Below are 14,978 nucleotides of genomic sequence, written 5' to 3'. Positions count from 1 at the left end.
AAGAGACCACACAGACAAGCTCCGGTGTCCATGTTTCTAGGTGACGCGCTGCACCGCCTACGCGCTGTGTTTCTGTGTGATGCACTGCAACACCTGGGCCCTGCCATCAACAAGACCGCCGCCAGGAGCTGCTGGTCCTTCAACTGTGATTCTCCAAAACCATGCGCTCAAACAAAACTTCTCCTTTAATACAGTTAGGCTGCCTCCAGTATTTTATGATTTAAAAAAACAAATTCTTTTAGATGCAAATGAAAAAAGCACCATTTTAGCTATCCAAATGCTCTTCTCAAAATAATTCTATTTTCCACTATCACAGCATATTAAAAAGACAAACCCTGCAGTGTTGTGGCACACAGGATTAAGGCATCGCGTATCAGAGTGCCAGTCCCAGCTATTCCAGTTCCAGCCAACTCCCTGCTAATGCACCTGGGAAGGCAGAAGGCGGCCCAAGTAACTGGGCCCCTGCTACCCGTATAGTAGAGTTCCTGGCTTGTGGCTTGGCCTGGTCCAGACCTAGCTGTAGCAGCCATTTGGGGAGTGAACCAGTTAACAAAAGATCTGTGTGTGTGTGTGTGTGTGTGTCTGCCTTTCAAATAAATAAATAAACCTTTAAAAACAAGACAAAGAAGGATCAAGATTTAATAAAATTATTTTCTAATGCTTTACCAAGGCTTTGTCTTTAAAACTGTATACTGAGCCAGCACTACAGCACAGTGGGATAAGCTGCCACCTGCAGGTCCAGCATCCATATGGATGCCGGTTCAAGTTCTGACTGCTCCACTTCCAATCCAGCTCTCTGGTATGGCCTGAGAAAGCAGTAGAAGATGGCCCAAGTCCTTAGGCCTCTGCACTCATGTGGGAGACCCAGAAGAAGTAAATATAAATAGTAAATATATCTATTTAAAAAAAAATAAAATTAGGTAATGAGGCCAGCGCTGTAGCACAGTGGGTTAAAGTCCTGGCCTGCAGCACCAGCATCCCATATGGGCACTGGTTTGAGTCCTGGCTGCTCCACTTCCCATCCAGCTCCCTGGTAATGTACTCAGGAGACCCAGAAGAAACTCCTGGCTTCAGATCCGCTCAGCTTCAGCAGTTGTGGCCATTTGGGGAGTGAACTAACAGATGGAAAATCTCTCTCTGTGTAACTTTGTCTTTCAAATAAATAAAATAAATATTAAAAAAAAAAAAAAACCAGGTGAATACTTACCTATTAGGTTTGGACAAAATATGGCCACTTGATCGCAACGTTTTGTAATGACCTAACTGTAATGGTTTTTATTTAATCTACTCTTAAGGAAACTGTATTCCTAGTTCCGACATATCTGTTCTGGTCAGATCCTCACTTGCATCAGCTGAGTTCTAGCACCCCTATAATAAAAGACACAGAGGAGGGGTGGGCCTTGTGCTGCAGCAGGCCTCTGTCCTCTAGGCTGGGGCACACAGGTCCCACACCTGGGCCAGCTTGCGTCCCAGCTACCCCACTTCCCAGCCAGCTCCCCGCCACCAAGGTGGGAGACGCAGACTGAGCTCTAGGCTCCTGGCTTCTGCCCAGGCCAAGCCCGGCTGCTGGAGGCACTTAGAAAGCGAACCAGCAGATGGAAGATCTCTCCCACCGTCCATCACTCTGCCTTTCAAGTAGATGAGAAAGACTTAAAAAAAGAAAGAAAGGCATTAAGAGAGAAGTCAGCATCCATGACCTAGCATTCATGCACATTCACAGGAAGCTGTTGAAGTGACTGGGAAGTAACTGATTCAGCCCCCTCTGATATCCACCTATGGTCCACGCCCCAGTCCTGCACGTCCACCTACACCAATGGCAGCACGGGCTTACAGAAGTAAGCACAATACAGCTAGGAAGTCACAACTCAACACATCAGAGAAACAAAATCAAAGACAGTGCAATTCCAGAACATGAAAAACCAAGTAAATTAATGAGAAAGAAAGCTATTTTCATCAACTAGGAAATCTCTGATCTATTTACTAGAGAAGAACTACAGTATACTTAGCTAAAATGAAAGGAATAGCTAATGAAAAACTGGCCAGAGTTCAAATTTCAAGAAACACAGTGTAAAGGAACTATCTATGTACAAATTGGCCATCCTGACTCTTCCTTTTTTTTTTTTTTTTTTTTTTTTTTTTTTTTTTTTTTTGACAGGCAGAGTGGACAGTGAGAGAGAGAGACAGAGAGAGAAAGGTCTTCCTTTGCCGCTGGTTCACCCTCCAATGGCCGCCGCTGCAGCCGGCGCACCGCGCTGATCCTGGCAGGAGCCAGGAGCCAGGTGCTTTTCCTGGTCTCCCATGGGGTGCAGGGCCCAAGCACCTGGGCCATCCTCCACTGCACTCCCTGGCCATAGCAGAGAGCTGGCCTGGAAGAGGGGCAACTGGGACAGAATCCGGCGCCCCAACCGGGACTAGAACCCGGTTTGCCGGCGCCGCAAGGTGGAGGATTAGCCTATTGAGCCACGGCGCCGGCTTGACTCTTCCATTTTTTCATTTGAACAAAGACATGTGAAGAAATTAAGGTCTTTAATGCATATTATACCTTCCTTTCTCGAAGAATGGAGGCAAAAGGAGGAACAGAGGAACTTTTAGGTCCTAAAAATAAGACACGAATTACCTATGGTATTTCTTCAGTTGAGACTTTTCTTTAAGGTGTACATTTCCTATCACTTTCAATACTGACATCATTATCAGAAGAAGTCTCTAAAAACAGCAATAAAATATGAGCTAACACAACGTGACCACAACACCGCTGCAACATGTACTGAAAATGTCCCAAAATTCTTGTTCAAACTAAGTTATCCTAGCCCTCTTTTCAACATTCCACGGGAGATGACTCACTTAGAAGCGCCTTGCGAATCCTACGACTTCAGGTCCACACGCTGCAGTGAAGCCTAACCACCGTTCCCGTCGCAGAAACCCCGACGCGGCAGCCCTGTTGCCCTGGGACAGCAGCAGCTGAGGGGGCTGGCGTCTGAGGAGCGCCCTCAAGCAGCCTTTCAAACTGCAAAGCGCACCGGCCGGCTCGAGGGTCTCACCAGTCAGGCTCTCACCTGTTAGCAGACACACACGTGGACACAGACAAATCGCGAAACCACGAGTGCGCGATCTGCGGAAGCCTTCAAAAAGACACTCAATCTGAGCGCTGCACGAGAGGCTGGGACCCTGAAACCCGCATCTTGGGGTCACCTGGAGCGCAACTTTGAGTCTAAACTGCATACCTGCCCAGCGCCACAAAGGGGCGGCGCGGCCGGCCCCCGCGTCCACGGGGCACTCGCGAGGCCTCTCTGCTCCAAGATCTAAGAGTTCCACCGGCTGGGCCCCCCGGGAAAAGCCAGCCTCGCCCCGATCTAACAGCGGGCGCCCCAGCTGCGCCTCACTCGGAGCAGGAGGGCAGGGAGAGAAAACTTTCCCAACAGCCTCCCCAGGGGCAGAGGCCCTAAGACGCAGGCCTGGTGGGATCCGGAGGCAGGACGGGCCGGCTTCAGGGCTTCGGCCAGAAACCCAAAACAAAAGGCCGGAGGAGGGAGCGGCAGGCGAGCCGGCTCCCCCCCGGAGGCCGGCACGCGGGAGCACCGCCGCGCACACGCGTGTCGGGGGCGGGCCTGGCGGCGCGGGAGGCCGGCGGCGGCCGTGCGGGCCCGGGCAGCGGGCCTGTAACTCGCGGACACGCCGAGCGGGCCAGGGGAACTCGGGCGCACGCTCTGCACAGCCTGAAGACGGGAGCACAGGGGCCAGGCGGAGGCGGACCCGAACCCGGTGCAGACCCTGAGAGCTGGGCCGCCCGGTCCCCGCCGCCGGGCATTGTTTTGTTTGGGTCGCCCCCCCCCATCCCAAACCCCCGGCCCCGGCGGAGAAGCGGGAGTGATCGGGCCAGGGGCGCCTCCGGCTCTCCCGGAAGGGGGAGGCCCCCGGCCCGACGGCTGCAGACCCAGCCGGGCACGAGCGAGGGGCCCGAGGAGCGAGCGAGCCGGGAAGTGCGGCGGCGAGCGGCCGAGCTCACAGGAAGGGCCTCGGTCCCGCCCGCCTTCCCACGGGGCCGGCGTCCGGCTCGCGCGCCACCCGCTTCCCGCTCCCCCGACGCCCCCGAGGCCCAGCCGGCGTGCGAGAGAAAACAGAACACAAATCACTTACAACGGCATCGTCTCCTGCGCCGGCACCGCCCAGTCACTTCCCCCCCGCAACCGCCGCCGCTGCCGCCCTGGGCATGATCCACTGAGGCGGGAGGGAGGGGGGGCCTGCCTCAGCCCTGGGTCCAACCCCACTCCCGCACCCGCTCCCGCCGCTTTAAGCGCTTCTCCTCCTTCCCCTTCGTCCTAACATGGCGCCCGAGCGCTACCACAGCAACGTTCTAGAACCGCTGACGCCGCCACGCACGCCGGCGCGCGCCTGCGCAGCAGCCCGACCCGGCGCCGCGAGGCCTCACGGGAAGTGTAGTTCGCGGGATCGGCGGCAGCCCCGGGATGCCTGGCGGGTCCCTCTCGCTTTCCGGGCGGCGGGTGCGGGGTGGTGGGTGGGCGCGATCGGGCAGGCCCTGGGCGGCGGGCGGCAGGAGACGGCTCGGGGGAGGTTCCGCCTTCGTCTCTGCCCGCGGTTGCAGCGGCCGCTCGGCTCCCGAGGGCGTCTCCGGGGCGGCGCGTCCCGGAGGCTGAGGCGCTCGCCGTGCACCTTGCGCGGCCCGGGTTCGCACAAGTTCCTCGGGCCGCTTTTCTAGTTTCCGGCTCGGTAGGAGGGACGCCTACCTGAAGGGTGTGGCGACTGTCCCGTGACGGGGCGCGAGCGAGCCCGGCTCCGAGGCGCGAAAAACGTTAGCACAACGCCCGGCTGCCCGGGCGCGCCGAGCCCGAGCTTTTGTCGGGTTCGTCCGCTCCCGCATCCCGGGGGCCCGCACCAGGGTGGGCCTGGGGGGCCAGCGGGTCTGGAACGCGAGCTAATTCTGCCCTGTGACAGTCGGGGCGGCGGCGGCCCGGGGGGCTCTCGGCAGGGCCGTGCGAGTCATAGCTTCCCCGGGCTGTGGCCCCAGCCCGCGGTAAAGAGTCGGAGAGCGAGCCTGGGGCCGCGCCTCGGACGCCCCCTCCTCTCGGAATCAGAACGCGCCCCGAGTTCTAAGTGCGGCGCGGAAGGCCGTGGGGGCGGGGGCCGGACGAATGCGGGGAAGCCGCCCGCGGGGCCGGGGCCGGGGCTCTGGGCGCGCTCGGGGGTCGCGCCGGGGCTTTCCCGAGTTCAAGGGCGCAGGGCCCCGCGGGGCGAAGCGCGAGCGTGTGCGCAGCCCCGAGGTGAGAGCCGTGGCCGCCGGTGGCCACCCAGCCTGGAAATGAGGCGAGTCCAACACCTGACCGGAGGAAAAGGAACTCAGAGAAAAATAAAGCCCCCATAGGGCCGCGAGCATCAGACGGGCTGTGGGCGCGGGACACGCGGAGTCCCGAGCTCCTCGCACCAAAAAAGAACGAGAACTGTAAATTCTGTGTGGAAATCTGCTTCTGTTACGCATCAAAGAAAGCGTATTAATAAAATAATTTCACCCGCTTTTCGTCTTTCTACATGTAGCTGCTGGAAAGTTAAGTATACAGCATCGTTTCTATTCGCGCCAAGATCCGGAAGACCCCGGTGTGACGCCCCGGTGGTCCCCTTGGTCCCTGATCCTTTTGCCGCCGAGGCTCCTGGGACCCTGGAAACAAGGGCATCTTCAGAAGGTTGCAGCAAACCTGGGATTCAGAGAAATCGATATCGCATCGAGTGTGGAATTTTTTTTAAATTTTTATCTGAGAGGCAGAGAGACCGAAAGGAAAGAGCACTCCCAACTGCTGGTTCATTCCCTCCGTGTCTGCAACAGTCAGGGCTGGGCCAGGCTGAACTCCACCTGGGTCTCCCACGTGCTTGGCAGCGATTCAAGGACTTCAGCCAGCGCGTGCATCAGCAAGAAACTGACATGGGAAGTGGAGCTGAGGCTCAAGCCCAGGCTCTCCAATACGGGGTGCGGTTTCCCAAGCAATATCTTTTTTTTTTTTTTTTTTTTTTTGACAGGCAGAGTGGACAGTGAGAGAGAGAGACAGAGAGAAAGGTCTTCCTTCGCCATTGGTTCACCCTCCAATGGCCGCCACGGCTGGCACGCTGCAGTGCACCGTGCTGATCCGATGGCAGGAGCCAGGTACTTATCCTGGTCTCCCATGGGGGCAGGGCCAACACCCATCCCATTTACTCATGGGGACTGGCGCTGTGGTGTAGCAGGTAAAGCTGCTGCCTGTAGCGTCGGCATCCCATGTGGGCTTGGGTTTGAGCCTCGGCTGCTCCACTTCCAAACCAGCTCCCTGCTAATGTGCCTGGAAAAGCAGTGGAAGATGGCCCAAGCTCTTAGGCCCCTGCACACACGTAGGAGACCAGGAGGAGGATCCTGGCTGTTGGCTTCAGAGTGGCCCAGCTTCAACCCTTGTGGCCATTTGGAGAGCAAACTAGCTGATGGAAGACCTTTCTCTCTCTCTCTCTCTCTCTCTCTCCCCCCCACCTCCTTCTTTCTCTAATTCTGCCTTTCAAATAATTAAATAAACCTTTAGAGAGACAGAGAAAGCCATTTTTACATGACATTTTCAAAAGAAAACTTATAAAGATTTGCACTGATGATGTAATTTGCAAATTAAAGAATGATGATTCCCCAGTCCATGCCTCTGTCGGGCGTGTGAGAAGGCAGTGATGAAGAGATGGACAGTGAAGCTCCAAGCTTTCAGTCTCTAGTTTCTCCATCCCTTCTTTATCTCTGCCTTCCATAGGGTGAGACAGCTGGACGGCATAGTGAGGAGCATTTATATGATACACAGAATTCTGGGTGGTAGCATGCTACTTGCTGAAGGCACTTAAAAGGAACTACAGTGTATTTGCAGATGCGGTCAAGGTAGACTTCATGTAAGAGGTGGCTTGAGATGTGTCCTGTTAGAAAGTTAAGGTTTAGCCCTGACTGTTAATGAACAACTTAATACATTATCCCTCTTAGTAGTTTTTTTGTCTGTTCTACTTAATATGACTGGTTTAATTCTGTAATTAATACACAGTTATTCTTAAGTGTTGAAAATTAACTGAAATGTGATCCCTGTTAAACATAAGAGTGGGAATAAGAGAGGGAAGAGATGTATAATTTGGGACATGCTCAAGCTGACTTGCCCCAAATGGTAGAGTTAGAAACATACCAGGGGATTCCAATTCAATCCCATCAAGGTGGCATGTACCAATGCCATCTCACTATTCCAAGTGATCAATTTCAGTTCACAACTGATCGTAATGAAAGGACTAAGAGTCAAAGGGAGCACATAAACAAGTCTAGTACCTGCTAACACTAACCGATGGAATAAATAAAGGGGAGAGTGATCCAACATGGGAAGTGAGATACTCAGCAGACTCATAGAATGGCAGATGTCCTAAATAGCACTCTGGCCTCAGAATCAGCCCTAAAGGCATTCGGATCTGGCTGAAAAGCCCATGAGAGTATTTCAGGCATGGAAAGCCAAGACACTCTGGCAAAAGATCTCTGTGAGTGAGATCCCAGTGGAAAGAACAGGTCTTCAAAGAAGGAGGTACCTTTCTCTGAAGGGAGGAGAGAACCTCCACTTTGACTATGACCTTGTCTAAACAAGATAAGAATCGGAGAACTCAGAGGGCTTCCATAGCCTTGGAAACTCATGACTGGAGCACAGGGAGATTACTGATGCCATAGACAGGAGTGTCAATTGGTAAAGTCAACAACAGGAGTCACTGTGCACTTACTCCCCATGTAGGATCTCTGTCCTTAATGTGCTGTACATTGAGATTTAATGCTATAACGAGTACTCAAACAATATATTTCACTTTGTGTTTCTATGGGGGTGCAAACTGTTGAAATCTTTACTTAATGCATACTAAACTGATCCTCTGTAAAAAAAAAAAAAAAAAAAAAGAAATTATCAACTCCCAACTTGACTCTCACTGGGATTAAACATGACAATATTCTGATCTGATTTCATCATCATTTAAAAAAAATCATCTATTATTTTTCACTTTATGTTTCTGTGTGGGAGCAAACTGTTGAAATCCTTACTTAATGTATACTAAGCTGATCTTCTGTATATTAAGATAATCGAAAATGAATCTTGATGTGAATGGAAGGGGAGAGGGAGTGGGAAAGGGGAGGGTTGTGGGTGGGAGGGACGGTATGGGGGGGAAGCCATTGTAATCCATAAATCGTACTTTGGAAATTTATATTCATTAAATAAAAGTTAAAAAAAAATTTAAAAAATAAAAATAAATAAAAAGAAAGTTAAGGTTTAGGCCGGCGCCGCGGCTCACTAGGCTAATCCTCCGCCTTGTGGCGCCGGCACACCGGGTTCTAGTCCCGGTCGGGGCGCCGGATTCTGTCCCGGTTGCCCCTCTTCCAGGCCAGCTCTCTGCTGTGGCCCAGGAGTGCAGTGGAGGATGGCCCAAGTGCTTGGGCCCTGCACCCCATGGGAGACCAGGAAAAGCACCTGGCTCCTGCCATCAGATCAGCACGGTGCGCCGGCCGCAGCAGCCATTGGAGAGAGAACCAACGGCAAAGGAAGACCTTTCTCTCTGTCTCTCTCTCTCTCACTGTCCACTCTGCCTGTAAAAAAAAAAAAAAAAAAAAAAAAAAGTTAGGGTTTAGTAAGTGGACAGGAGGTCAAGGGCATATCAGGTACAGGTGATTTTTTAAAATGTGCCAATAATTTAAAGTTTATGCTGAGAGAGGGAGACTCTGGAAGTGAGGAGACCACAAGATAAAACCATGGTGGGGAGTGGTGGAAATAGTCGTGGGTGGGGCAGAAGATAAGAGGCCTGCATTCAACAGCTGGTCATTGGACAGGGGTGGGAGGCTGGGGGTTGGATTACTTTCCACTATGAAAAATAAGAACCCTCACCCACACAGGCCCTGCAAAAGGAGGCAGAGGCAGACAATAAATCCATAAACTAATAAACAGATTGTGATAAGAGCCCAGAAAACAATAAGCCGGTGGAGGCCAGGTGTAGACAGGGTGGTCAGACAAAACAAGTCTCAGAGGAGTTGCCCTTTGAGCTGAGACCTGAAGCCACCCTGAAAGACTGCTTTAGATTCCATCTTTGCACTGCAGTCATGGGAAAGGGTAAGGCGGAGGGGGTGAGGTCACACTTGGGTTTTTGCAAAGGTCACTTTCCAGGGTATGGGATGGATTTGGACTGGGAAGTGGTTTTGAAGCTGGTGGATGGTGAGGCCCTTGGTCCCTTAGCCCAGGCGAGATGATGAAGCTTGAAATGAGGAAGTGACGAAGGGACCACCAGAGAGAGGTGTAGGAGGCACAGTCACTCTGGGATGGGAGAGATGATGGACAGGACGGCAAAGGTGATGTCAAAGTTTCTGGGGATGGTGACTCGAGTGGATGGAGCTACCAACTCGTAAATGAAACGGGAAACAAATACCTGGCCCGGTGGATGACAGCAGGAGTGTCGTTTGATATGTGCTGTTTTGGAAGTGCCTGGGAACCTTCAGAAACATATCCCAGGGAGTTAGAAATATGCTTCAGGAGCTGAGGAAAGAGATTACAAACCCTGATCCTGCCTTGAAATCCCATTTCCGTTCTGGGAGTCCCTCGCCCCTTACATACACCCAGCAACCACTTCACCGCAGGTTGCACAAATGAGTGATGAGTTGGGTATTCACGTTAACACGTTTGGGACCGGAAGCAGATTATCAATGTCTACCCCAAAAGGAAGGAGAGAGAGAGAGAGAGAAGGAGAGAGAGATGACTCTGGAGTTTGGAATTCGATTGACTCTGCAGATCATTTGTGGGGAAATTGAAGCATTAATAATATTGAGCTTCATAAATCATTAAAACATGGTTTATCCCTCCATTCCCCAATTATTCTTTAAAAAAGTTATTTATTTATTTATTAGGCAGGAGAGCCAGCCACCATTTGCTGGTTCACTCCCCAGATGGCCACAACTGCTGGGGCTGGGCCAGGCAAAAACCAGGAGCTAAGAACTCCACCTGGGTCACTGACATGGGTAGCAGGGTCTCAAGCACTCAGGCTATTTTTATCTGCTTTCCCAAGCTCATTATGAGGGAGCTAGATCTGAAGTGGAGCTGCCAGGACTTGAACCTGGCTCACATGGGTGCCAGTGTCACAGGCAGTGGCTCAATCAGCTACACCACAACACCAACTGCCATTCTCCCATTTTTTTTTTTAAGATTTATTTTATTTATTTGAAAGAGATACAGAGAGTGAGGGAAACATAGAGGAAGATCTTCCATCTCCTGGTTTACTCCCCAGATGGCCACAACTGGGGCTGGGCCAAGCTGAAGTAAGGAGCCAGGAGCTTCTTCCAGGTCTCCCACAAGGGTGACAGGCCCAACTACTTGGACCATCTTCCGCTGCTTTTCCCAGGTCATTAGCAGAGAGCTGGATTGGAAGTGGAGCAGCTGGGACACGAACTGGCACCCATGTGGCAATCCATTGTCGGGTGGCAGCTTTTCCCACCACTCCACGATACCAGTCCCCATTTACCCATTTTTCTGCTGATTTCATGTTTAGTTACTGTCAGCAATGTTTTCTCATTTTCAGTGGAGAGGTCTTACCCCTCTTCCTTAGATAATGAATAGCTATTTTATTGTAAATGATATCAACTCTTTGAATATAGGAATATGCCTACAGAAAACATAGCTGAGGGGCCTACGCTATAGCATAGTGAGTAAAGCTGACGCCTGCAACACTGGCATCCCTTATGGGCACCAGTTCAAGTCCCGGCTGCTCCTCTTCCAATCCAGCTCTCTGCTATGGCCTGGGAAAGTAGCAGAAGATGGCCCAAGTCCTTGGGACCCGGCACCCATGTGGGAGACCCGGAAAAAGCTCCTGGCTCCAGACATTCCATCCCATCAGAGGATAGAAGACCCTTCTCTATCTCTCGCTCACTCTGTCTGTAACTCTACCTCTCAAAAAAACAAAAAATTAATCTTTAAAAAAAGTATATAGTGACTGGAGAGGATACACAGCAGCGACAAACTGGTCTGCTCATATTTTGGGGCTGGAGAGGAGATTTCTTTCAGAGAGCATTGTTGTAAAATCATTTTTAAGGCTCAAACCAGACATGTGAAAAACTGCCCCTTAAAGAGAGTAAATGCCCTCCAGCTAGCAAAGAGCGACTGTATCACCATATCTGAAGAGGGGATAGGTCAAAGAGAGTCCCAGAGGTAAAAGTTACCACTGCTTGCCCAAACGAAGCCTGGGAGAGTGCCACCCGCCAGGAAGGACTGGCGTTAGGACCAGCAGGTGTGGCTCGGATAGATGTAGCAAGCTGCCGGCGCCAGGGCCTTGTCCTGGTGCTGTGTTCCCAAGCACTTCAGATCCCTTGGCTTCTTAAAGAACCTGCTTCCAAGAGAGGAATGTCCTAGTGAGGTGGGGGCCAAGTATCAGCCCCTGGGCCACTGTGGTTCTCGCTGTTGATCAATCAGAGCCTGCACTGCAGGTCTCTTAGGAAACAGTGAAGCGAGTCAGCAGTTCAGGGTCTTATCTACCTAACTTGCCTGGCTGAGGGCCAGACTCCACAGTGAGTTAGCCTAGACTAATGCCATTGATTGTGGCCTTCTGGTGATGCTCAGGGGTAGTTAAGTGTCCCATTACAGCATACGCAACAGTAAATAGATTATGGAGCTCCCTGAATGGAGACTTGAACTAGTTACACTTTTAAAAAGCACAGAGATATGCAACAAATGTTAATTAAATCACATTCATTCCTTTATGAATGTTTTTTGCACCCACATGCTATGTGTGTTTTTAGTCTCTAGCAGTTACAGAAAAAACCCCGACCTTCATGGAGCGTCCATTCTAGTAGGGAAGACAGATGACAAACACACAGACGGTAAAATGGTGTCTGGGGTGAGCAGAGAAAAGGAACAGAATGGGAAGGCATAGAAAGGACGGTCCCGGGAAGGCCCCTCTCAGGAGGTGAGGCTGAGTTGCCTCCTGGATGAGTGTGGCCGAATATTTCCCAGCAAAGGCCGTGAACAGTGCTGTTAGCAGTGAGGCGTGATTTGAGAGCCACAGTGAGAAGTTAGGTGGAATCAAGACTCAACAGGCCCAGGACTTTGCTTCTGACATCAAAGGGGACAGGAAGCCATGGGAGGACTCGGAGCTGACCTGACTGCCGCTGCTGTGGCTGCTCCACTGAGAGTCATCCCAGAAAAGCACCGGCCACGTGAGGGGGCCACAGCGCTAGTCCAGGGGAGCAACGTGGTATCCTGGACCGGGCGAGGGTGTCGGAAGGATGAGAAGGCATCCCATGCACCTGCTCAAACGAGTTACTAACAGGCGTCCAATAAGAACCTGTACTTTTGTGTTCATGGGAGTTCTAGTCAGCTGCTAACAGGTGCAAACAACCCACGTGCCAATCAAGAAGTGAGTGATTGAAGACAGTGTAGTACACCCAAGTAATGGAACACTATTTAGCTATAAAAAGGAATGAAGTACTGATACACAGTACAATGCGAAAAAAAAATGAAAATGTTATGCTAAGTGACAGAAGCCAGACACAAAAGACCACATATTGTGTGATTCCATTTATATAAAATATCCGGGATCTGGCAAATTCTAGAAACCAAAAACAGTTTCGTGGTTGCTAGGAGCCACGGGGAGGGAGCAAACGGGAGTGACTGCTCAGTGGATATGGGCTCCCCATTAGGGGTGGTGGGAAACTTCTGGAGCTGATTAGTGAGGGAGAATGCACTTACCGCCCTGAATTGCACATTTTAAACCGGTCATGCTGGCACACTTTATATTGTGTATATTCTGCCCCAGTCGGAAGCAAAATGCAGTTACATTCAGGTTACATGATTTAAAGGAATGAAATTAACTGACAGATACCATTGCTTTTTTGAATTTTAATTTTTTTGAAAGGCAGAGAGAGAGAGAGAGATCTTCTGTCTGCTGCTCCACTACCCAAATGCCCATGGCAGCTGGGGCTGGGCCAGGACAAAGCCTGGAACTCAATTCTGGTCTCCCACGGGGTGGCAGGGGCTCAGGTACGCGCCTTCACCGGCTGCTGCCTCGCAGGGTGCACATTAGCGGGAGATGAAGTGGGGAAGAGCTGGGACTCGAACCCGTGCATTCCAACATGGGATGCAAGCACCCTGACCAGTGCCAAACGCCCATCCAGCCCCACTCCCACCTCTTTATATATGCCCTTAAATAAACCCATTTCTCATTCAGGGTAATTCTAGGAATTCTGTGCGATTTTTCGAGCAAGACAAGACCATAGGGCTTGATGGTTTATGACTATATTATAAATCAGTTTCTTGAAAACTTTCAGATTATTTCGAATTATCACAAATGGAATTACTCATCCTGTTACGTAAACCTTCTGTCACCAAGTTTCCAGTTCTCTCTGACTCATTGGCTACGATTCTGACCCTTCACTCAAAAGCAACCTTTGAGAAACAAATGTCTGACTTCTTGTGACTCAGCAAGTGTAAACCATTTCATTTTATTTCCATTTTTAACAACCATGGTATTGGGTGGGGCCATAACAAATCATGTAAATCCATTAGCTTACATGTTAGAATAATATACAGTCTGGCTCCCTTCATGCTATAAATTTAATTATTGTAAACACTAGTGTGCAGAGGCAGAATACTTAAAACTGACCTAAGGAATGAATATGAATCTGGTATTTTTCCCATGACCTATGCACAGACGTTAATTTACCTTCCAAATACAGTTTTCCACAACTAGTCATTCACTGCCACATAGCTTGCTTTTTTTTAAAAGAATGATTCTACTTTATAGGATATTTACTTACAGAAACAAAAGGATTTTCTAAAAACTGAAAAAACATTTTGAAAACCAGTTTTGAAAAGATGACGTTAAGTTGATGTCCAGCTCTGTAAAGGTATAAGGTACAAGATCTTTAAAGTTTTACTGCGTTTCGGGATTCTTCTTGAAGAGATATTCTGCCTAAGTTGAAAGAAAGAAAGTCAGTAAATAATTCAGAAGACATTGTTAGTTATACATTTATATTATTGTTTACAGTTCAAAATAAAAGTATGTAGCTTTCTACTTTCAAATGAATAAAGTTTTACTCTAGGCTATGAATGTGTTAGAAGCCGTTTTCCAAACAACCAGACACGAGTTTTCTCTATCTCAACTGGACCCCTAGGATCCAGGCAAATTTTATTTTCTAATTGATATTTTTATTCTTTTTTGATTTTTAAAGAGGTATTTATTTAAATTTTAGTTGAAAGGTAGGGAGACAGAGAGCCCTTCTGTCTGCTGGTTCGCTCTCTAAATGCCCCCCAACAACCAGGGCTGGGCCAGGTTGAAGCCGGGAGACTGGAGCTCAGTCCAGGTCTCCCACATGGGTGGCAGGGACCTAACCCCTCAAGCCACCAGGGTACACATTAGCAGGAGGCCAGAGCAAGGACTTGAACCCCGGCACTCCAATATGGGACGCAGGTGGCCCGAACAGCAGCTTAACCTCTGTGCCAAATGCCCACCTCCCAGTTCATATTTTTTAAAAAAATTAAATCTCTTACCAGAAAATCAACAGGGTCATCGGGCCTGACTTTGCAACACTCATTCATACCCTGCATGAGAGTTGGCATGACATAGGTCATCAAGTAGTTCCTCAGAGGGATGGTCTGCGCCTCCAGTAACTCCCTTTCTTCTCTCTTCACTTCCTCTAGGCGCTTATTCTATAAAGAGAACATCTGGAGGTGGGCAGCGGCCAGCCAGGAAAAGGAGAACACTTCGACACACCCACCCCAGGGTGCACGAGAGCTGGAGCCGGCTCCACACCTGCAGCACCTCACGAGAACAGCGGTGCTTCCAGACAGCAGAGAGTTAGGGAAATGCGTTATCACAGCTGCCTGGTCACTTAGAAAACAATAAACCGGGCCATTTCTTCTACCAAAATAATTTCTAGCTGCCCAAGTTACAAAAAAAAAAAAAAAAAAGTTAAAAATCGTGGGAGGAGT

General features: G+C 50.3%; 2 protein-coding genes across 22 annotated transcripts in view; both read right to left on the bottom strand.

Annotated features, from left to right (window-relative positions):
- Positions 1-4,345, bottom strand: part of PAPOLA (poly(A) polymerase alpha) — a 63,213-nt gene extending 58,868 nt beyond the window's left edge. For 9 of the 19 annotated variants that reach the window (XM_070065626.2, XM_089322829.1, XM_089322827.1 and 6 more), the window contains exon 1: positions 4,135-4,345. Coding sequence is in view for 11 of the 19 variants with exons in the window: in XM_051835926.3 (XP_051691886.1) it covers positions 4,135-4,142 (8 nt within the window). In the remaining 8 variants the exon portion in view is untranslated. Of the gene's footprint in view, positions 1-2,617; positions 2,704-2,841; positions 3,054-4,134 lie in introns of all 19 variants that reach the window. The other 10 variants (XM_089322820.1, XM_089322822.1, XM_089322824.1 and 7 more) reach the window with 2 other exon arrangements.
- Positions 4,346-13,470: 9,125 nt separating this feature from the next.
- AK7 (adenylate kinase 7) overlaps positions 13,471-14,978 on the bottom strand; it is a 64,923-nt gene continuing 63,415 nt past the window's right edge. For all 3 annotated transcript variants that reach the window (XM_089322817.1, XM_089322818.1, XM_070065610.2), the window contains 2 exons: positions 14,538-14,696; positions 13,471-13,959 (listed from right to left, as the gene is read on the bottom strand). In XM_089322817.1, coding sequence (XP_089178943.1) covers positions 13,921-13,959; positions 14,538-14,696 — 198 coding nt within the window. In that variant the 3' untranslated portion in view covers positions 13,471-13,920. The remainder of the gene's footprint in view (positions 13,960-14,537; positions 14,697-14,978) is intronic.

Source organism: Oryctolagus cuniculus, chromosome 20, assembly GCF_051225735.1.
Source record: "Oryctolagus cuniculus isolate XC-2025 breed Fujian yellow rabbit chromosome 20, ASM5122573v1, whole genome shotgun sequence".
Lineage (NCBI taxonomy): Eukaryota > Metazoa > Chordata > Mammalia > Lagomorpha > Leporidae > Oryctolagus > Oryctolagus cuniculus.
Note: the sequence above shows the minus strand (reverse complement) of the source record. Positions and strands in the feature narration are given on the sequence as shown.